Source organism: Sinocyclocheilus rhinocerous, unplaced genomic scaffold (genome assembly GCF_001515625.1).
Source record: "Sinocyclocheilus rhinocerous isolate Xijiao unplaced genomic scaffold, SAMN03320098_v1.1 scaffold344, whole genome shotgun sequence".
NCBI lineage: Eukaryota > Metazoa > Chordata > Actinopteri > Cypriniformes > Cyprinidae > Sinocyclocheilus > Sinocyclocheilus rhinocerous.
The window spans coordinates 1,229,830-1,252,706 of NW_015627959.1; the positions used below are offsets into that span (position 1 = coordinate 1,229,830).

The 22,877-nt window shown below is 40.0% G+C and overlaps 1 protein-coding gene across 3 annotated transcripts in view; it reads left to right on the forward strand.

The window, feature by feature from the left end:
• Window positions 1–579: 579 nt before the first annotated feature.
• The window catches only part of LOC107737103 (vascular endothelial growth factor C-like), a 38,393-nt gene continuing 16,095 nt past the window's right edge, over window positions 580–22,877 (forward strand). Inside the window, exons 1-4 of one of the 3 annotated variants that reach the window (XM_016548530.1) lie at window positions 580–1,123; window positions 12,044–12,254; window positions 12,828–13,018; window positions 16,184–16,323. In XM_016548530.1, the coding sequence (XP_016404016.1) occupies window positions 1,010–1,123; window positions 12,044–12,254; window positions 12,828–13,018; window positions 16,184–16,323 (656 nt within the window). In that variant the 5' untranslated portion in view covers window positions 580–1,009. Of the gene's footprint in view, window positions 1,124–10,966; window positions 11,082–11,895; window positions 11,955–12,043; window positions 12,255–12,827; window positions 13,019–16,183; window positions 16,324–22,877 lie in introns of those variants that run through there. The other 2 variants (XM_016548533.1, XM_016548532.1) reach the window with 2 other exon arrangements.

Below are 22,877 nucleotides of genomic sequence, written 5' to 3' on the forward strand. Positions count from 1 at the left end.
CCAAAAGCAGCTCACTTCGCATAGGGTGAATTCAGGTAAATTGTTCCACTTTGACAGTCATCCCAATTAACCCAATCCCAATCAGAGAGGCCCAAATAACCATAAATCAGCCCGTAGTCTATGTGTTTATTTCTTTTAAAATTTTTATTTATTGTTTTTATTTATATTTATATTTCATTTTATTTATATTTATTATATTTGTAACCGTTTAAATTGAGTTTGCAGCAAAACACTTCATTGTCAACAGGTTGTAGGCTATTAAATTTGTATTTTATTAAACACAGGAATTTAGGTTTGCAATTCTTAATAAAATAATTAGTCACATGAGCTACTTTTATGTTGCTTTTGCATCAATTTTTGAAGCCTGAATGCCCCTGTTCCCGTTCCTTTGTATGAAAAACAAAAAAGCACCAGCATATTCTCCAAAAAAACATGAGGTAAGTAATAATGACACAATTTTCATTTTGGGATGAACTATTCCATTAAGCACTGACCTTTCACCTTACACACACACACACACACACACACACACAAAACTGCAACTGTAGAGCTTCATTCAGTGCGCTCGTGTGTGTTCGCAATGAGTTTGACGTGCTGTAGTCGACACCTGAGAAAGCGCGCGTGCCATGACTCATATTCCTCGCTTGATGTCTCGGAATTTGTCTAACAGCGACCGGAGAGGCAGGCTGGGAAAAAACGGAGAGGGGGAGGAGAATGATCCAAAGTAACATCCTGAAATTGCATAAAACATGCAATTGAGCGCTCCGCGCACTTCCACACTGTTCTCTCTCCGCGCGGAGTGGATGTTCACAGCCGCATGTGAAGGGACGAGCTCACAGTGCATTCCATGGACCAGTATCGAAGTGCCTTCTTAAAATGTTGGATATATACATGGGTGTTATTTTAGTGTAAGGACAGAGTTTTCTCGAAACCTGCTACTGAAAGCTGAAAAAAGGAACTTTCAACAGACTCTGCTCAGAGTGTTTTTTTTTTTTTTTTTACTTCTAAAATGCACTTATTTGGAATTTCTGTCTTCTGTCTTGCATTGTTCTATGCAAACCTTGCTTTGGAGTCAAGCCACGACTATGATAATGATTATGACCAAGATCAAGGGGATGCCATGGTAAGCACCCACAAGCTCATTTCCATGTCATATTAAAAGTAGAGAAATTGGTTTAATGCATCATTTATTGGTAGTGATTTGTTGCCCTGAAGTTAGCATGAAGGAAACTCATAATACATATTTCTAAAGTTATTTTAAAACTTAGTAGTACTGCTTGGAGACAACATAGCAGTCAACATCACTGGCGCTGGTGTTGTAGTACTTTTATTAAGGTACCTGTGCAGAAACATATGAATGGAATTTGTATAATTCAATAAGGTATTTCAAACTCTGAAGCATGGACAGATCTTTAAAAGTCTTTCTTTTAACCATTTAGGTTATGATGTTACATTCAAACAACCATGGTGCTTACCTTTGACCTTACTCATCATTATATATGACTGCTCTCTTTTTTTTGTCTTTGTGTTCAAATTCAACATGGTTGTTGAAAACACCATGTACCTTTGGAATATTCACAATTTTCATATATTTATCATATGGGCATCAATGTGGGAGAAAGGATAGAAAATTCTTCACATTTTGATAATCATATTATCATAATAATTTATAAAAAGGGAAATAATTCGAGAGCATGTTACAATGCCATAAAAAGTGGAAACAGGTGTCACTGGGTCAGCAACTAAAGAAGTAGTCTCTTTCTCTCTGTTTCTTCTGTCTCCCCACTGAGAAAGAAAGAAGAGAGAAAGAGCTATGTAAACATTTTAATTTGATCATGTATATCATGATCAATATACTTATATGGCGCAATAAATTTTTATATCTCTTCTTACCTCAGGAGCTGTGTGACCTGTCTGCACACAGGAGAGGAGATGTCTGTTAGTTTAGTCTCTGTTCTGCTTTTGGCTCACACAGCCATTATACATGATTACTTTGACACAACATTTTATCTTTTCATATACAGCAGCAGTAGATTCTTTGGAATTGTATGTGCAGTGTATAAATGATACCACATGCTACACGCAGCAACGTGGACATCTTGACAAGATCTTAAAATGATTCCCATCGGTAATGTGCGACATGGGTCGTACACTAACCATGATTGCCTAAAATTAGACTTGCTTTGTTTTCACTGCTCTCGCTCTCGAGCTCCTTTGGGTCGCTGTAAAATTCAATTGTTATTAAGATTCATTTAGCTGGAATTCACAGAGAGTAAGGGACAGCAACAACATAAAAAAGCTGCTGAATTTCTAATGGTTTATTTTCAGTCCACTTGGGGGATATTTGTCTTGCGCTTATGCCTTGGAATTGAATAATTGTTCCGTAATTGCACATATGTGGCTGTACGCTATATGAATGTATAGGATGGCTGACTTAATAATTCATTGGGCATCAGTCAGCGCTCGGCTAATATACTGACCTTATTTCTCTTCCTTGGACTTTTCCATCGTGGCCATCTCTCATCTGTTTGGCAAAGCTGTCCTGTAAATCATGAGTAATTGTGATTCTAAATGTAAATCATGAGGGTTGTGCATGTAGAGAGAGTTATTGTCAAGTAAGACTATCTTTCTGAAGGGGTCACCTGGGAAATGTGGGTAATTTGGGAGTACACATGAGGTGCTGGGACTACTGATTTGTAGTCTTAATAGCTCCGCTGCAGTCTTGACCTCATTCATTGGGACTGATGTTCGGTTTTGCCATGTGGCTTTACAGAAACTCCATCATTTTTAACAGGGATGTTGACTGCTTTGGGAATGCCTATTTTATATTATTAGCTGCTATGTTGCAAGTCTCTTGAGACACTCTGGTTTAAATAAGCATTATATTTCAGCCTGTATGAGTGTCTTATGGTTAGTGATGAATGCCTGAGAATAACCACCCATGATAAAGCACCTCCAGCTGGAAGGAAAATAACTTTTCACTCTTCCAAACAATGCTTATTTATTTCTGCCCTTTGGTGATAACTAAGGGATTCCCCAGGGATGTCTTCTGCTGTGTGAGCGTGTGGTCATGTGTACTTCCCAGGTAGGAAAGTTAGCACAGGTGGAACAGATTACTTACATCTGCCTCTCTTATCTTTTCCACTCTAATAGCCGATCCACCTGCCAGATCCACTCATCCTTTAACTTCAGATTTAGCAAAACCACCTTTCAACACTTTCACAACTTTAGAGGAGCTTTCACTTGGAGGGAGGGATAGTCAAATAGTCAAACGTCATGATGACATAAGCAAGAAGACGTCAGGTCCTTGGGGAGGTCAGAAGTTCAACCATTCTTTGAATTAGGCAACTACTGCAACTTGGGGCTGTTACTTCTAAAAACCTATTTTCATTGTGCAATGTACATTAGTAATGCGCAAGTGTTTTTGGGAAGTGCAGCATATGTTCTTGAATAAAAAATGGAGTGGGTGATTTGAAGTGATGTTTAGTTCAGTTCTCTTTAGATGAGGCTGCTCTGGCAAAAGTTACTGTAAATGGGTAGAAAATGGTTAATAGAGTTTTGTGTTTTCAAAGTCAGTTAAGTGTCATATTTGCGTTAGTTTGTTTCATTGTTAGTTAGACTTTTCATCCCTTAAACAGCACCACAAACTGTTCCTGAAAACCTGACCTGTGAACTTTGCTTGGTCAATGTGCCCGTTTGTTGTCTAATTGGTTCATGTAGGCTTACGAGATTTCTTAATGGATCCAATGTTGACTGAAAATATGAAAGTCAGCTTTTGTACCTTTTTTTTCTGAGAGTATAGCTCTTGTGTTTGTACTATTTTGTTAATAATTGGTTAACGCTATCCTTGGTATAGAATCAAATCAAATGTCCTTTCTCATAAAGTCACTCACTCTCATGGGCAGATAAGCGAGCACACAGATGCTTTTTGGTTTGTATATCTGTAAAGTTCTGTAGTGATTGTACATTCAAATTGAGTAGATGCAACTTTGAGGTTACAGTTTTTCTCTTTATTTCTGCGCTGTCTCTACACTGGCTGTAGATCTCAGTCTCTTCAGCAGAGGAATTCAGCTCTGACTGTGGCCCAGCAGTGTGCCTGAAGCAGCTGGGGGACAAAATTATTTTGTGTTTGACACTTTTTTTGCAGATCTGAGACTGCTTTTGCAGTTTCCACTGCAAGGAAAAGCACTGGAATCTGTGATAGAGCAGAATATTCCAGGTCACTAAAAATGAGTAAACCTTCTCTACCTACCTTTTTTCTAAGAAATGTATTATCACTCAAATTATTGTGTGGGCCACTTTTAGTGTGTAAACTGTTAAAGTATGGAGGCTAGGCCCATGGTGGTAAACTGTAAAGTAGTATTTCCCAACTTTTTTTGTCTTGTACCCTCAGAGCACTATACCTAAGTACTCCATTAAATCAGAAACGTGTTTCTTTTTACTCATTATACAGGATATCATTTAGCATTATCATTAGTATTGTAAAAATTGGCCACCATTACAATGACACATTTTTAAGGTACAAACAGTAGATAATGTAGGTCAGGGGTGTCCAGACCTGTTCCTGGAGAGCCACTGTCCTGCAGAGTTGAGCTCCAGCCCTTATTAATCACACACGAACCAGCTAATCAAAGTCTTTAGACTAGAAACTTCCAGGCAAGTGATTTGAAGCTAAACTCTGCAGGACGTTGGCCCTTCAGGAGCAGGATTGGACACCCCTCATGTAGATGAAATAAAAAACCTCACCATGCTTTCTCTCCCTTTAATGAAATAGCTTGTTTGAATGTTCAGTGGGCAATCATGCAGAAACTTTCCTTAAGACCAAATGGCTGATTTATTTATAAATAAAATTTAGATTGGACATTTGGCCAAAAAACTTAAGCCATTAACACTCTTTGAAATACCATAGAAGCAAGAAATATCATTACAAGTGGATATGTAATCATTCGTACTAGTCTTAATGAGAAGTCAAGACATTCAGTGTAGCAAAGTCTTACAGATTAACACAGAATTAGAGAATTACAAAGGAAGTGGTAATCTTTCTAAACCCTTGGGGTCACTGCTCTAAAGGATAAAATAGGTTTTGTGTACTGACCCGTTCAGTCAGAGTGAGACAGAGCTGGAATAGGCCTGAATCATAATTTTAAGAAATGTACAGTATCATTATGGTGACATATGATAGAACTGGCACTAAGTCTGTTCTAAAAGCAAATATGTCAACATAATGAATGAACATGTATTATCACGTATGTAAATGGAGTCAAGAGAGTAGTGCATTAGTTTACAGTACTACATGAACACATTTAGTCCTTATTATTTGGCATTGTTTTGTAAGTCACTCTTAAATAGGTTGTCTTCCCAGGTACCAAAATGTCCTAATATTTGTGTAGTAGTGCCTCGTATTTAATAAAAGAAAATTGTCATCACTTACCCTTATGTCATTCCGAACATGTATGTGGAACACAAAAATAATATTTTAGCTGAATGCCCAAGCTGCTCTTTTCCATTCAGTGAAAGTGTGTTAAGAGCAGAAACCAGTAGTAAGGAAAAGAGCAGCTTGGAATTTCAGCTAATTAATTGCTTTTGCTTTCTACACAGGAAACTCAGTCATACAGGTTTGGAACAAAATGATGGTGAGTAAATGATGACAGAGTATTTGTGTTTAGACAAAGCTTTCTTAAAAGGTTAGTTCACTTCCAGAATATAAATTTCCTGATTATTTACTCACCCCCATGTCATCCAAGCAGTATCATTATGGTGACATATGATAGAACTGGCACTAAGTCTGTATTAAAAGCAAATATGTCAACATAATGAATGTCATCACTTACCCTTATGTCATTCCGAACATGTATGTGGAACACAAAAATAATATTTTAGCTGAATGCCCAAGCTGCTCTTTTCCATTCAGTGAAAGTGTGTTAAGAGCAGAAACCAGTAGTAAGGAAAAGAGCAGCTTGGAATTTCAGCTAATTAATTGCTTTTGCTTTCTACACAGGAAACTCAGTCATACAGGTTTGGAACAAAATGATGGTGAGTAAATGATGACAGAGTATTTGTGTTTAGACAAAGCTTTCTTAAAAGGTTAGTTCACTTCCAGAATATAAATTTCCTGATTATTTACTCACCCCCATGTCATCCAAGATGTTTGTGTCTTTCTTTCTTCAGTCGCAAAGAAATTAAGGTTTTTGAGGAAAACATTCCAGGATTTTTCTACGTATGATGGACTTCAATGGTGGCCAACGGGCTGAAGGTCCAAATTGCAGTTTCAATGCAACTTCAAAGGGGCTCTACACGATCCCAGCCTGAGGAATAAGTCATTTTCTTAAAAAAATAAAAATTTACATAATTTTAACCAAATGCTCGTCTTGCACTAGCTCAACTTTACGCATTACGTAATCACATTGGAAAGGTCACTCATGACATAGGCGGAAGTACCAACCCAGTTGTTACAAAGCGAATGTGCAAAGAAAGTCAAACGCCCTTTACAAAAAAAAAAAAAAAAAGGAAAAACAACGATGTTGGAGGAGAAAATGAAAGAGTTTTTCACCTTTGAAGCGGCATTGAAACTGCAATTTGGACCTTCAACCCGTTGGCCACCATTTAAGTGGAGAAAAATCCTGGATTGTTTTCCTCAAAAACCTTAATTTCTTTGTGACTGGATACAAAAAGACATGAACATCTTGGATGACATGGGGGTGAGTAAATTATCAGGATTTTTTTTATTCTAGAAGTGAACTCTTCCAGTTCACTCCTTTAATACTACGTAAGAGATGTGCAATCCACATGCCAAGATGTATGAATACGCATAGAATGGATGCTGCTTAAACTTTAATAATGTCACTCTTGACAGTTTCTGTACAGGCAGGATATTTGCTTCATATAATTTTTTTAAGTATGCCAAAACAAGAACCCCTTCCTCCCTGCCCTCACTGTGTAGCTTTTTTTTTTGTGCCTACAGGGAGTTTCATTGGGATTTCGTGTAGAGCTCTATTATGTTTTGGAGAGCTTAAGAATTGGGTTACAGAACATTAGACCTAATATCCCTGTGGTCTTATTGAGTAGTGGACAACCCTCCAGGCTAATAACTTTATTGCACCACAGAAACCTTAACCAATACGCGTCAGAAGTGCACAGTAATTGCATCCTGACACATGCCCGCCTCTACACGTGAAACGGATCAGACCAAGAAAGCAACTCTTTCTAAAAAAGGAAGAGAGGTTCTTATGGGACTCAGACCAATTTCTTGATTATTTCTTAAAATCAACATGAAATCAAAATTGACCCTGTTTACTTTCCTAATGCACATTCCTGGTCTTATTGTTTTTGATCCATCAGTGCATGTTGTTCCAAAGTCTCCATAATCTTTTATTGAAATGTAATGGCTTGCTCTGCCTCTGAAATGACTTTCCATTTTGGCTTCATAGTCAAGTGAATGTGAAAACTGATATCATTTCAATCAAAAACAACTCCCTTTTTTCCGTTCTAGTGTTGGCATAGTTAGCAATAGCGCAAAACAAAGTGTAAACAGTGCAATGTTATTCCACTGGAGCTTATTAGCTGTTAATATTGAAAATTGTACTTAGAAAACATTGTTTTTGAATGTATTGATTCAGAAGACATCGATAGAGTCCTGTATTATTAGCCGCTCTGTGTTGTATCCAGTGCTGCTAGGTCATTTTAATGGATGTAGCAGATACTAGGCTTAAGACTGGAAAAATAATTTCCATGTGGATGGTCTGATCTCAAGAGACTATGCAGCGGTCCAGCGGTTAGTTTAAAATCATATGAGAGGTCGTAATATAGCATTCATGAGCTTACAGTGGAGTTCTCTACCTTGGGGAACATCTCAATTGCTTCAGGAAAACGGGACCGATTAGGATTGTTTGTCTGAAATGTGGGAAGCTTGGATGTCGTTGAGGGTCTCGGTTACTCATCAGACTTGTGGCCACAGACTTATTCTCCAAGGAACTGGTTCTCCCCTAGGTCAAAGGCTCAAAGCTCGCAGTCAGTTCTTGGGTTTCTAAGAGATCATTATAGGGTTAATGATATCTCTGATCCTCTTCCTCTCTTTCTGAGTGTCGGCAAATGTAGCCCCAAACATGCCCTCAGCAGACTTCAACAACATCCTTCAAGTTCAGCGAGCAGAGAGTGCCATTCCCAAGCCTGTTCTCTGGAGTCCAATACTGAAGATGAAAGGTATGTCTGGAACAGATGCAACGTGTTCTTGTGCATATGTACCACTGCTGTAGTGTCCACGACGGGGGCCATGTTCCACCTGAGTTCACTGAGCATCTGTGATGCACTGTGTTGATGTCTGTAATGCTCCTCAGTGACAGTATTTTTATTTATTTTTTTCCCCAAAGTAGTTGAAAGTAGAAATTAGTACTATAATGACTTTGACTTTGCCTTGTAGCATCAAAAAGGCTTGTTTTATTTTATTACTGACTGGTTAGGTATGAAATGAATTAATCTGTGTAAGAAATCAGAAATCATGAAATGAAATTGTCAGTTTTGTTGCTGAAACACATGTAACACATCTGATTACATAATGGGCATTGGGCAGCCAGCTATGTCTTTACCTAACGAGTATATGAAAATGTGAACTCATAAAAAAGTGAAATTGTGAAGGCTGACATTGTGATTAGGTTTTAGCGTAGGAGTATGGGGTGACTGTAATGGAAATGAAACTGTATAAACCTGGCCTAAATATGAAGCATTTTGACTCAGACTAAAGGAATTTATTCAGTGAGGGTGCCTTCCAGAAACCTCATCCAAAATAGTTCCGGATGCTGGTATCAGCTAAGGGAATAAACGCTAACCTCATTGCCAAAAAAGGATCTAGTTGTTTTTGTCATTGTGTTAGTTTTGTGGTTTGCTTCAGGAAACACTAGGCTGTCGAGAGATTGCGTGCTGCTTTGGGGTGTCTGAAATGATCCTTCTGTCTAATGATTTTTTTTATAATTGGCAACACACTGTTGACTCACATTTGAACTTTAAAATAATGACAGTCATGATGGGGTCACCGTCATTATTGGGATCCCTTGCGTGCATGGCATCAAATCTTGTTTTTGTTACAGTGGACATGGCATCCTGTGTTAAGTGTTAAACCCAGCTGCTTTCTATTGTGATTCATTCAATGAGACTTTCTAGCATTAGAGGTGAAGGATTTTTATTGGTTAACAGCACAATGTGTCTCATGTCTGACCACTGATGATGACTTGATGATAGGTGCATACAACAATTTATCACTTCCCATGAATCACTGTCCTTCAGAACTAAATGCACTCCCTTATTGTGGCCATTCTCACTTTAACTTGTCCTTAAAATGTCAAGACTTTTTTTCTGTAGTAAAATAGCTGCAAGCTGTTGGATGCAATCTGCGTTTAATCTTTATATGAAATTAATTGTGATTAACATGATTTTTAATGTTTAGACTGGCAGGCAAATGTGGATAACATAATAATAATAATTAAATAATGCATTTTAATAAATTTATAATTTAATAATTTAGTAAATAATAATTTATTCTTATTGTTATTAATTATTATTAATAATAATAATAAATGGATGTTCCTTTTGTAATAATTAAGCAATCCCTAATATTATGAATTAGATCACAATAGTGAAACAATTAATGCATTTCTGGGTCATGTGCCCTCAGACTTCATGGTTCCCATTTGTATCATTCTCCCATCAGTCTCTTTTTTTAGTTGCCACTGAAACATAAAAATAGGGCATTGTATCTGTGTTTTTACAATTACCAAACCTGAAGTTTAGGACTGACTCACGTGTGAATGTGTCTGTATGCTGAACACCACACATCATTTTCTCAGTCTCCATTGTTTCTGGTAGGAAACAGACCAGTTTGTTATCTCAGGAATCACTGTAAACAAAGGCATGGAAGAGGCCACATACAATAGTCTTGTTCATACTCTTTTTGTGGTATTTGCGTTTCCTGAATAAACAGAAGGGAGTCAATGCAGGGAGAAGCAGTCATTTCCTAGAAGGATTATATTTTTCCTCTTACCACGATTAGTGCTATTTTCCTTGGTGTGCGCGAAAGTTGCTCAGTAGAAATGGGAGAAACCAAAATAATCATTACAGGGGGGACCAATAGTATCATTAACAATTTCAAAGTCCCACCTGTAATGAGTGTTTTGGTTTCTCCCATTTCTACTGAGCAACTGATTATATCTACACCTGTGACTAATTTTGTACTTGACACACTCTGAGGAAGGCTGGATGGCCGAAATGCATCAGTGTGCAGTGTTCTAGTCATTTTTAATGTTTCTAGAGTGAGCCATGTTTGAATAAAGGCTTTTTAACATTTTGGAACTGGAAGAAGTGCCTTGGATCTGTAGTTTCTATAGATATAATTTTGAACCCTACCAAAGAGCACCTTCTGGGACTATTAAACGGAGGTCCTTTCAGCAAGTAGCACTCCAAGATGTTTTCTTTGAGCTGTAAAGCTCTTGTTTGTTCTGAGGATCTCCTTTGAAAATGAGATAAGTAGGGAGGCCTAGAAAATCATTGCTTGTACTTATCCAGCCAAAAAATGTTTTATTGTATGTAAATAATGGGTTTTGCAACAAAAAATGTAAGAGTAAGGGAAGCTCATTTCCTACCATTTGAGATAAATTCTCTGCTGTAAACTTGGTGATCTGCCTAATTTCAACAACAAAAGAGATAAAGTGATAGAGACTGGGCCAATACCAAGACCATCCTCCTTAAAGAGGGATGAGGAATTCTGCTGAAGCTCAATTTAAGTTGTGTTTTTTCACTTTTTTAACACCTCCACAACTGGGTGAGGGTACACTTTTTTTTATCGACGCCATGATCAGCCATGTGGGTAAACTGGGCATGTTTCCTGGAATGTCCCAGACAGCAGTATCATTTTCCATCAGGGACTTTGGGCTGTTTTCAGACGCTGTTGGTGTTTTCACACTCCTTACAAACTCATTCTGCTGCGGATTACGGGGAGGTCATGACTTGGGTTTGATTGCATGGGCTGGGGTGTCTCTTGCTGAAGACAGACACAGCTCCATCTTCACCCTGGATCACACCCATCAGCTTACTGAGTAAGCAGTACTGTCAATTGCCTGGGTCGCGAGAGACCACTGAGGACTGACCATTCCATCAATTAAGGCATGATTTGTGTTTCTCAGTTTCACACTTCATTTTCACACATTGTGATATGGAATCCTTTACCTGTATCTGATGCACATGATTATGTAGCTGTTCATTTTAAGACCCCATCTGATGAGGAAATAGTGTTTTGTAGTGTCAGCTTGATTAAACACAACATAAAATGCTACTGGTGGTATATGGTTAAATTAATCTTTTGATAGCTTTTTGTTGTAATTTAGTAAGAAAACATCTGCTGAGAATATGTACAAACAGGTCCAACGGCATAACCTAAGTGGTGCTGTTCTAACTGTCTGATGATAAAACAATGGAAAAGTTAATCATAAAAAGATGTTTATGATCGCTGATTAGATTTTCAAATATTGATTCAGTGAGTAAAGTCCCAAACCATCGTTTCTAAGCCAATGAGAGATTGAAACATGCAATAAAAACAACTGATATTTCTCTTAGTCACTCTGGGATATATCCAATACGGCATGCTTAACTGTTGTAGTGGAAAGGGAATGTTCCATTCCAGCACACCGATGAAGTGTAAATCTAGTGTTGCTGATGAAATGAAAATACTGTCATCATTTACTCACCCTCATGTCATTCCAAAACTGACTTTCTTTCTTCTTTGGAACATAAAAGAAGATATTTTGAGGAATGTCTCAGTTTTTTTTTTTTTTTTTTCAGAATTCTAATTTTTGGCCGAACTATCCCTTTAAGTGTTACTGTGGTTCAGCTCTCTTAAGGAAGAGTGATTTTCTTATTTGTGACACCTGTGACATCATTCCATAGGAAAAAGTTAACAGAACTGTGACAAAGTAAATATGAACATGAATTGCATAACGGAACAGTTCCCTGTAGCATAAGCTGACAGGCTGCTTTTTATCCTGTTTCTCTGTCTTATAAGGAGCATTCAGAGCCAGACCTGGTGGAGCAATTGCGTTCAGCGGGTAGTGTGGATGAGCTTATGAGGATAGTTTACCCCAGCTACTGGAGCATGCTGAAGTGTCGTTCCAAGATGGGATCGCGCTTACCTCACAGAGATCACAGCTCCACAGAAACAAGGTCGGAGGAGGCCTCCTATGCGGCTGCTTTCATCAATCTTGATATTTTTACAAGTGAGTGATTTAATTTAGGATTGGCACAGGCTGTGCTGGCGTTTTTTTTTTTGTCATTATTGTCATTGTCATTATATGACAAACTTTCTTTAGGATGCCAAGAATGTGTCAGACCGTTATCTGCAATAATTGGAGGGTTACACTTTATTTTGATAGTCCACTTTAGACATTCTACTAACTATAAGTAACTTTGTAACTACATGTCAACTACATGTCAACTAATTCTAATTAATTTGCAACTACATGTCTGCTAACTCTCAGAGTAGACTGTTAGGGTAGGTTTAGGGTTAGTAGAATAAGTTGACATATACTTGCAAAGTTTTTGATAGTCAGTATGTTGTATGTTGTTGACCCATCAAAATAAAATGTTAGAAGATATTAAGCAGACAGTCTACTAATACTCTAATGACTGCTAGTTGACATGTAGTTGCAAAGTTACTTACTGTTAGTAGAATGTCTAAAGTGGACTATCGAAATAAAGTGTTACCAATTGGAGTGCATACAAATCCATGCATTTCACTGTTGACCTTTTTTAATGTGTCTGTTCTTCCTGTCTTGCTGCGCTTCCTCCAGGTATTCAGACAGAGTGGAGAAACACCCTGTGCATGCCACGCCAAGTTTGTTTAGATGTGGGGAAAGAGTTTGGGGCAGCTACAAACACCTTCTATAAACCACCCTGCGTGTCTGTCTACAGATGTGGGGGCTGCTGTAACAGTGAGGAGCAAGTGTGCAAGAACATGAGCACTTCATTCGTCAGTAAGACGGTGAGTTTTGGTTTCAGCTTGTGTCTACATCCACAGATCTGTTTGTGTGAAGGAGGGATGGAACCAAGGGTGAGCAGTATTGATATTAATTTTTAAGCTTCATTTTACATCACTCATTTTACATTAATTTTTACATCACTTTCTCCACACTGAGACAGCATTTTGTACTGCAAAAACTGAGCTTATTGAAGATACTCTCCCAAGTGGATACATTTGAAAACATTGTTTTTGCATTCTAGTGTGGACTGTGAAAGCGGAAGTATTCAAATATCATGCACGTTTGAAAATTTATTTGAAAATAAAGCATGTTTATCCATGTGACGCATATTGTACTGGTAGATATCTGTTTATACCGGTATTGTGCCTGTTATGTGCAATTCACTTACATACTGTTGCTAAAGATATGTTACTTTGTACACTCTTCATATCACGGTCCTGCAAAGATGATAAAAAATTTGAAGAATGGCGTGAGAACTTTGAGTCCGTTAGATTTGTATAATCTCAGTGATCTTTTTTTTTCTGATGTTTCAGTGTAGAAGATAAACTTTTAGAAACGCTTGAAATCGCTAATGTGGACAGAGAGCGTTTTGAAACGAAGATGCTGTTTTCAAATGTATCCGGATTAATGTAGATGTAGCCTTAGGTTCAGCACACTTTTGGTTTAAGCCTCGCTCACATCTGGTTCTATCTGAATACAGATGCAGATTATTTTCCATTGCATCAAATACAGATACATATACAGGTCATTTCTTCATTGCATACCCTTAACTAACACCTTATATATACATTCATTCCTCTATGTAATAACATAGTAAACTTGAATAATCTTCAATCAAAATGTTTATTACTGCTTTGAATAAAAGCGTCTGCTTTTGTTTTAAAGCCTACTCCCAGTGTAGACAGAACTCAGATGATCAGTTAAGCTTTGATTTAAAGAGTTGTGGACGAAGCAGGGGTTTGGTTGGGAGGTCATGGCTGTGAATTATTTGCAAGAAGTCCTACTTTAATTGCCTACTTATTTTGCGTGGGCTGACCTTAGCAGGCAATGGGTTCTCCTCATGTGATTTAAACCATGATGCCCTCCCACTAGTTGAGCCGCCTGAGCAGGTCAAGGTCTCCATGTCCACGCTACTGCGCCAGAGACGTAAAACTCCCATTCTGGGCACAAAGCCTGAACAGCAGATGCAATGTGAAGATATTTCAAAATATCTTAGTAAGATTTGGATTATGAAATTATAAGCTCCAGGTTTCATTGACGAAATGACTGGTTCAAGAGTAAAATATGCATTAGATGAACATGGTTGCAATTTAAATGACTGGTATTAGCATTGATAAGCTATTTACATTAAGCACAATGTAATGTAATGACAACATAGCTTTTAAAAATACCTACAAGAGTGAAATATCCAATTGTATATATGTGAAGTAACTGTGACTAGTGTACCTGTTAGCTTGTCATCAGTCTCAGAGAGAGAGAGAAAACATTAAATGGATTTCTGGTTTCGTCTGACCCTTGTTTCACCTGCACCTACGTAATACTCAGTTAATAACTAAATTATAGAGTTCTGCGAACATCAAAGAGAAAGAGTGTGTATTTACCAAAATGTTGACCCTATTACATTTTTACCAATTCAGTCTATGCTGAGAAGAGATGGGTTGTTAATTTTCCATTGTTCTTGATTAATATTATGTGTTAATGGCCCTTTCAAAGATAGTTTTCTTATATTGACACTGTGGATTTGTATTGTCCGTGCAGTCTGGAATTGAGCTCATCCAATACAGTACATTTTCACAGATTTTGAATGCTAAAGCAGTTCTTTAGATGTACAGTACCTATGCAATTAGAAAGTGGCTACATGACTTTGTGTAATTAAAAAGCATAGAAGAAGGGAGCGGTAGAGCGGAAACTCTGCCAAGTGAGCCAACCAGTGGGGTTGGAGAGAGACCATAACATCTCATAATTCTCTTTCTCATCAAACACAATTCATTTATGTCTGTCTTGAGAGTGGTTTGTTAAGCCAACAGGAGCTGACGTGGGAGGTTTAACATTTCAGAGGTTTTGGAAACGTGTTTGTTTGTTTGTCCTGCTAAAATAATTTACTGCCTTGGTTCTGAACATGAAGTATAGACAATAGAGACAAAAAAATGAAATTTATTTCATCTGTGACTCAGCCTCGTGTTGTTCCAGGCCTGTGTGGCTTTCTTTCCATGTTCTTTTCCATGCAATTACAATTACGTCAACTGAAGCCTTCAAACTTAAAAAAAGATACATTATCACCATAAAAGTATTATCATCATGAAAGTGGTGAGTTAACAGTCATAGCACAGAAGGGAAAGTTTAGCAGTGAATGTATGATGCTGTCAGGCATTAAAACACATAGAATATAGAAGACAACTGACCCTTTGCAGGGAGTTTGATTGACAGGGGATCTGACCAATCATAAGAAAGTAAGAAAGTCATATGCATTTGGAGCAACATAAGGGTGAGTAAATGATGACAAAAAATTTGATTTCTGGGTAAACTGTCATTTTAAGGAATTTGTTGAATCATGTAGATTAGTCAGAAGCCATGATGCTTTTAGGCATAGCTGTTCTTAGAAAGCACACCTTCTTGCCTAATGTGCTCTCAATCTAACAGGCAGTTAAAAAAAGTCATACTCATAAAAAAAAAAATCAACATTGTTCCTCATTGTCATTAATGATATATACCTTAAAAAATTGAAATAAAACTATATGTATTAGACCATTTTATAAGCACATTTCCGTTACTACCGCTTATAATTGCACATTCAACATAAATTCCTTGGAATGTTTCCCCATAGCAGGAGGAAGTTTTGATTTATTGGTCTAACAGTATTTGCCTGCCTTGCAAATTGTCTTGCACGAGTTCCCCATTACCCATTTCCCCTTACCAGTTTGTTTGATCAGACTGTAGTTGTGGTTGTATACTGATTTCGCAGAAAGGCTCTGTGCAATCACAGTTGCAAAACTCCTTTAGACATAAATCCATTCATTAATGAAAATAAATTTAATTGACTGCCCACATTTCATTTTGAACATCCAGCATACTCCTAAAAGTTTAAGTAACCCTTCTTGCAGTTTTTCATCTTACCTCAAGCTTGATTTCATTGAAAATATGACCTTTCTTCCATTTTCATTCTGCAGTTGTTTGAAATCACAGTTCCTATGAAGTATGGGGCCAAGCCAGTCACCATAAGCTTCGCCAACCACACTTCCTGCAGCTGTTTGTCAAAACAGGATTTGTACCGACAGCAGCACTCAATAATTCGAAGGGCTTTACCAGAGTAAGTGTTCACACTCCTTCACATCTCCCTAAGTGCTATTTTTGAAGTGTGATGATGATTTCTGATGATTTGATGGAAGGTTTTCATTTCTCTTTTGCTTTGAATATTTGAGAGTTTAGAATTGAATGTCAGTGTAGACTAACACAGTCACATTGCATCATGCTGAAACAGCTAGATGCGGTCTACACTGTTCCAAATCCATTTGTACTGTTGTCGGAAGTAGTGCAAGTGTGTGGAGTACATCACATCTTGCCCCACTTCACATGCCTGGTTTAGACATGGTTAAGAGTGACATTGTGAATATCAATATAAAAACTACATTGATGAAGTTAGCATGTTGCTAAAGATGCGGCCACATTTACCATTGTCAAATTTTCTCAGACAAAATCCCGTCATTTCAATGGAATCCATGAGATAGGGAATTTCAAGTGAGGGCGAAAGATTTTCTCATGCAGATTTCTCATTGTGTTCAAGTTGGTTATGTGGTTGCCAACAGAAAGTATTGACCAACAAAAAGCTGCTTGGTTTGAAAGTGACTTCTGTGTGAGCTGTGCTTCATACATCGCTACACTATTGACAATAGACCTAATTTGCCATTAAAACTGAGGTAATGTGACCGCACCTTAAGCTAATGGCGCAATAATCTAATAAATATAAAGACATATACAAATATTGGGAAAAATAATTAATTCTGAATCCCACTGAACTTTAACACTTACCGATACAGTATTGAATTAAAAACATTACTTGCAATCATCAATTCTCTTGTACACAATCTTGGATTTTTGTTTTCTGCTGAGCCTGTCACAATTCGTTCTGGGATTGCCTTTTCCTCATGGCAAAAACGTGTGAATGTCACTTTGGATAAAAGTGTCTGTCAAATGCATAAATGTAAAGGCAGAGGCAGTTCACTAAGTTGTGGAACAGAGCGACAGTTTTCTAAAAACTATTACTCAGCCTTAATAGAAATCTTGAACAAAGTGCTGAAGTGTAAAAATGTACTCTGATGTAGTGGGAGCAAATGATGATAGGGTAACTTATATAAGAGATAAACTATCACACCAAGACATTTAATATACTGACTTTACTGTATTCCCTGTTTGTTTTGGCCCTGTGTAGCGTCTCATCAGCGGATATGTGGCTACACTGATGTGTGTATTTTGGATGTAGTTGCACACCCAATGACGTACAGTAGCTCATCAAATTGATTTTCATATTGGTGGTGTGGTGTGGCGACCCATTGTTAAGACTGATAGAGAACTTCCTGTTAATCTTTTGTTTTAGGAATTTTGTCAGGCAGGAAAATCCCAGTAGGGAATCTTAATGAATTTACCATGCAGTGTGCAGATTTGATTAACTAATCAGCACCGACAAGTGAGCTACAAAGCACATGTATTTTTTGTGGCCTGATGCAGAAGGCCTATATTTATGTTGTTTGTAATAGATGTTCAAATTATTATTTTTTAAATTAATTTTGGCCTGTGGTATCTAACTGTCAGTGCTGGAAGTATACAATTCATGGGACTGATTCCAGCATATTTTTGGAAAATCCATAGGAACGTGGAATGACAGAGGGTGGGAAGGGAGGGACAGGAGCCTGACTGGAGGTGCCTCTAGATGCAGGAACTGGCCTAACTGGTCTTGGCTTCCAGCTGGGCATAGTGACAGGGGCAGTCTTGGGAGCGTTCCTTTGAACTGTGGAGATGTCCTCCTTAGCTTCACGGACGGACACAGGACTTGACTTTAGAATGCCCTTGGGGGCTGGTACCTGCCCTGGGCTGAACTCAGGGGTGGGATTTGACACTGCGACTGCTCTCTCAGGAGCGGACTCAGGGGGCTCCAGGACTAACACAGGAGCGGGCTCTGGTGCTGGAGCCGACACTGGGGCGGGCTCTGGGGCTGGAGCCGTCACTGGGGCGGGCTCTGGGCTGAACTCGGGGGCTGGAGCCCTCACTGGGCTGAACTCGGGGGCTGGAGCCCACACGGGAGTGGGCTTGAGAACTGCTCTCTCTGGAGCAGTTCTCTCAGCAGCGGGCTCAGTAGGCTCACCTTCAGGAATCTCATACTTGGTGGCCACGGCAAGGGTGGCGAGAATCTCCCTTGTGGACTTGATTAGGTTGGCAAGAGATTCAGAAAAGGCCTCAGCGGCCGTGACAACGGGCTGCTTGGGAACGGCCTCCATGGCTGTGACTGGGAGTGCGGGGTGCTCGGAGATGGCCTCCGTGGCCATAACAGGCTGAATGAGAGCCTCTGGAATGACCTCCATGGCCAAAACACTGGGAACGGCCTCCCTGGCTGTGACTGGGAGAGCGGGGTGCTCGGAGCTGGCCTCCATGGCCATAACGGGCTGAATGAAAGCCTCTGGATTGGCCTCCATGGCCAAAATATTAAGAGCAAGCCGCTCAGGAACAGCCTCTGGGGTCACAACAGGAAGAGCAGGAAACTCAGAGATGGCCTCCTTGAGCATAACGGGCTGAATGTGAGCCGCTGGAATAGCCTTCGTGGCCAACACAGTGATAGTAGGCTGTTCTGAAATGGCCTCTGTGGACATGACGTGACTAGCAGGAACATTCTTAGTCTCGACATGACTGGCGGAAATCTCATCCGTGGATGCAACTGGGAAAGCAGGCGGCTTGGAATTGGCTTTTGTGGCTGGAACAGGCTAAATTAAAGCCTCTTCCTTAGCTTCCGAGGCCACGACAGAAGAAGCGGCTAGCTTAGGAAGCGCCTCGGTGGACATGACAGGCCGGAACACATTCAGTGGACAAGACAGGATTCATAAACGTGGCTTCAGTGGATCTAACAGGAAGGGCATTAGATTGCACAGCACGGGCCGTTTTCTTCCTCTTCCGACGGATAGAAACAGCATAATTGACCACCTCTGTAGTATCTGTAGCCAACTCGGCCATCTCTGGCGGAGAGGTAGTGATCTTGGTCGTCTCAGTTGAGACAGGAATTGGCTCGGCAGAATGAGACAAGTCGGGAACAGACCCTATAGACCAGTGATCCTCAAATCTGGCTCGCGAGATCCACTTTCCTGCAGAGTTTAGCTCCAACCCTATAAATCAAACAAACCTACCTGTGATTTTCTAATGATCCTGAAGACATTGATTCGCAAACTCCGGTGTGTTTGATTAGGGTAGAGCTAAACTCTGCAAGAAAGTGGATCTCGCGAGCCAGATTTGAGGATCACTGCTATAGACTGAGGGGCAACACTAGACTTGACTGATTCTTGAATAACAGGAGTGCACTTGGATGACTCTGGGAAGACAGAAGTTGACTTGATAGACTCAGAGCTGTCTGGTACAAACCTCATTGACTGAGTGATGACTGTGGTAGACACAACTTGTTCCTGGATTACGGTAGTGAAGGTGACTGATTCAGGGATGCCTGAAGTTGACTCTGGCTTAGGATTGACTGGATAGGTGACAACTTGGCCATCTTGGGATGACTCTGGCTTAGAATTGACTGGAACTGACTGGATAGCTGCCAACTTGGCCATCTTGGAAATGACGGGGGCAGGGTTGACTGGCTCAGGAATGACTGGAGTGGGCTTGACTGGATCTGGAGTGGGTTTGACTGGCTCCGGAGTGACTGGAGTGGGTTTAACTGGGTCAAGAACGACTGGATCAGGCTCGACTGGCTCTAGAGTGACTGGAACAGGCTTGACTGGCTCCAGAGTGACTGGATCAGGCTCGACTGGCTCTAGAGTGACTGGAGTAGGCTTGACTGGAATAGAGATGTCAGCAGTGCTCCTGACTGGGAAGGCTGAAGTTGATTCTACAGACTCAGAAACAACTGGGACGGACTTGTGTGTCTGAAAGATGACATCATTTGGCTTCACTGTTTCAGGGGAAACATGAGCAACCTCAGTAGACTCAGGGGTGACCGGGAAGGTGTCAGAGTCATAAATGGATGCAGCAGACTGAAGAGCCCTCTTCCTTCTTGCCCTTCGCTTCTGAGTGGGAGTCAGAAGAGGATCTTGGTCTTGACTTGACAAGGAAAGTGAAGCGGAGTGGTTGCTGCATGCTGACTTAGGTGGAGGAGGCATTCCCCACTGGATGCGATGACCAAGATACCTGGAGAAGTCCCAGAAATTCAAAATATTGAGGCTATCCATCTCCCACCTAGGCACAGGCTCATCCAAGCAGGCATTGAAAATGTCTTTGAGGGTGGTATCATCATAATCAAGCCCCCTTGACATCGTCCAGAAAAACTGGGCAAATGCACCTATATCCCAGCCCTGTTGGCGAAGGTTAGCCAGACCTCGATGGCGAGCCAGTCTCTCCCGGGCATTAGCAGGTGGCAGGATCTTGATGCTCATTCTGCGGAGTCCAATGGTGGTCAGTTTATTCTGTCACGAATCTGAAGGGAGGACTCAAATGCAGAGAGTGTTAACAGATTTACTGAGACAGACTTGCAGGCAAGACGAAAGATGGTGAGGAGAGGGGTGAACACAGTCCAAACACTAGGCAGGGAAAGACTTGGAAGACAGGCAGGCCTGGGTGATCGGCCACAGAGTCCAGTCCAGGATGGCAGACCGCCAGAGAGCAGTGGAGGCAACGAAGTAGGAGGCTGGAGGTAAGCAGTGGTGACCTGACACTCCTCACCACTCCACAGCCACTCCACACTCGTGATGTATCAGGCACTGCACAGGCCTAGCAGCGTGGCAGACCCGGGGAGATGACCAGTAGCTCAGCCTGCAAGTCAGAACAGGGCAGAACAGGACAGGACTAGACTGGGGACTGACAAGAAACGAAATACAAGCACAACGAACAATCTGGCTGGGAGAATACAGGAACACAACGAATAGGAGTGCTAGCAAACACACAAGTTGAAACAATGAACTGACAACACAAGAGAGGAAGGGAGCACAATATAAAGGGGCAAAGAACAGGTGACAACACTCAGACAAATGAGGAGTGAACAAGAGGGGCAGGTGACGACACTCAGACAAACGAGGACTAAACAAGGGGGCGTGGCAACGGGAAACAAGGAGGCAGGACGAAAGAAGCACATGGCAGACAACAACAAAGACAGAGCCATGTGCTCACACACAACTCAAACAAGGAAACATGAAACAGAGACAAGACCAATATGGCAGGATCCTGACAAGTTTTGCAAGAGAGTATTTATTGCTTGCAAAAACTCAAGTCAAAATACTGTTTCCGACTGTGGATCACACTGTATCTTCTTCAGTGTATTGAAATGCTTAATTTGATACATAGAGCAACACTGATGGCCTTGCATTTTAGCCACCCGAGAAATAAAGAGAGACAGAAAGTTATAAGCCAAAACATATTTTTTTTCCTCTAGTCCTAAACCCATTTTCTTTATTTCTGATGCCTCTGCCGCTTACCTTGCTGCCACAGTGAGAGATAGAGGAGTCATTTTAATGAGTGTAGAGCAGAGTGTAGACACATGGCGAGAACTGTGAACTGAGAAAGAAGATGAATCAACAGTAAAACTATCTTCAAATTTCTTGCTGCATCAGCTCGAAAGTTCAGCTGAGCTGAAGTTTTCCAAAATGCAATTTAGCATGCGTAGCATTTCTGTATTATGTAATGTTTAATCATTATCTAATGTACCTTTTATTCAGATTGTCATGAAACTCGTACATTTGCATATATATTCCTAGCTGAATGCACATGAACTGAACACATGAACGTATATGCATATTTGACTGCTGTTTTAATGTGATTACCAGATATCAACAGCTCACTACTAAAATAAAGGTTATTGTAGATTTTAAGATATTTCTGAAAGACTGATTACAACCAGTTCACTGAATACTGAATATTCACAAAGTGAACTGAATATTTTCTTCTTGTATTTTAGCTGCATTATATCTGGTATTTAGCAGATTATATACTTGCAGCATAAATCTTAATTTGTTCCCCAAAAAGCAGGTTAAGAGAACTCCCTAGACATTGGGAATCCCTGTTTTAGACCATGAAATATGAATTCCAATGAAACACTACTAAACCATCACTTAGTTTTGTTTTTGTGATGACTTAACATTGTTGTACAAAAGCAATAAATCACTGGAGGTTGCTATATTGCGGTTATTGGAATGGCTGTGCTTTAGTGTCATGTTTTTGCATGCCAGTAACCACGATGTAGCTCAACCTCCATTGTGCAAAATACTGTCTTGAATAGATTTGGAACCGTGAGTCTGTTTTCTCTCTCTCAGTACTTTTTAGAATGAAGCACAGCCCCTGTTTTCAACCCTGCGTTGTTCCCTCACATACTTTGTGTAAATGTTTACCATTTTATCCTCTCAAAGAACGAAGGATTAGCCCATTCGCCTGTTCGTGACAGAAGTCGACATGCTAAACAGTGACTCATTGGTACACGCAATGAGGAAAGGAGAGAAAAAGAGTGAAAAGACTTGTTAATAATGCACGCTTTGTGTGCGAAAACAGCGCCTGCTCTTTCTGTGTAGAGGAAACCTATCGATCGCACATGTGTGGCAAGGGAAGCCAGTTTGTTGCTCCATTGCTCAGAGATCTGTTTGCAAACAGGAGGGGAAGCATCACAGAGATGTTGGCCAT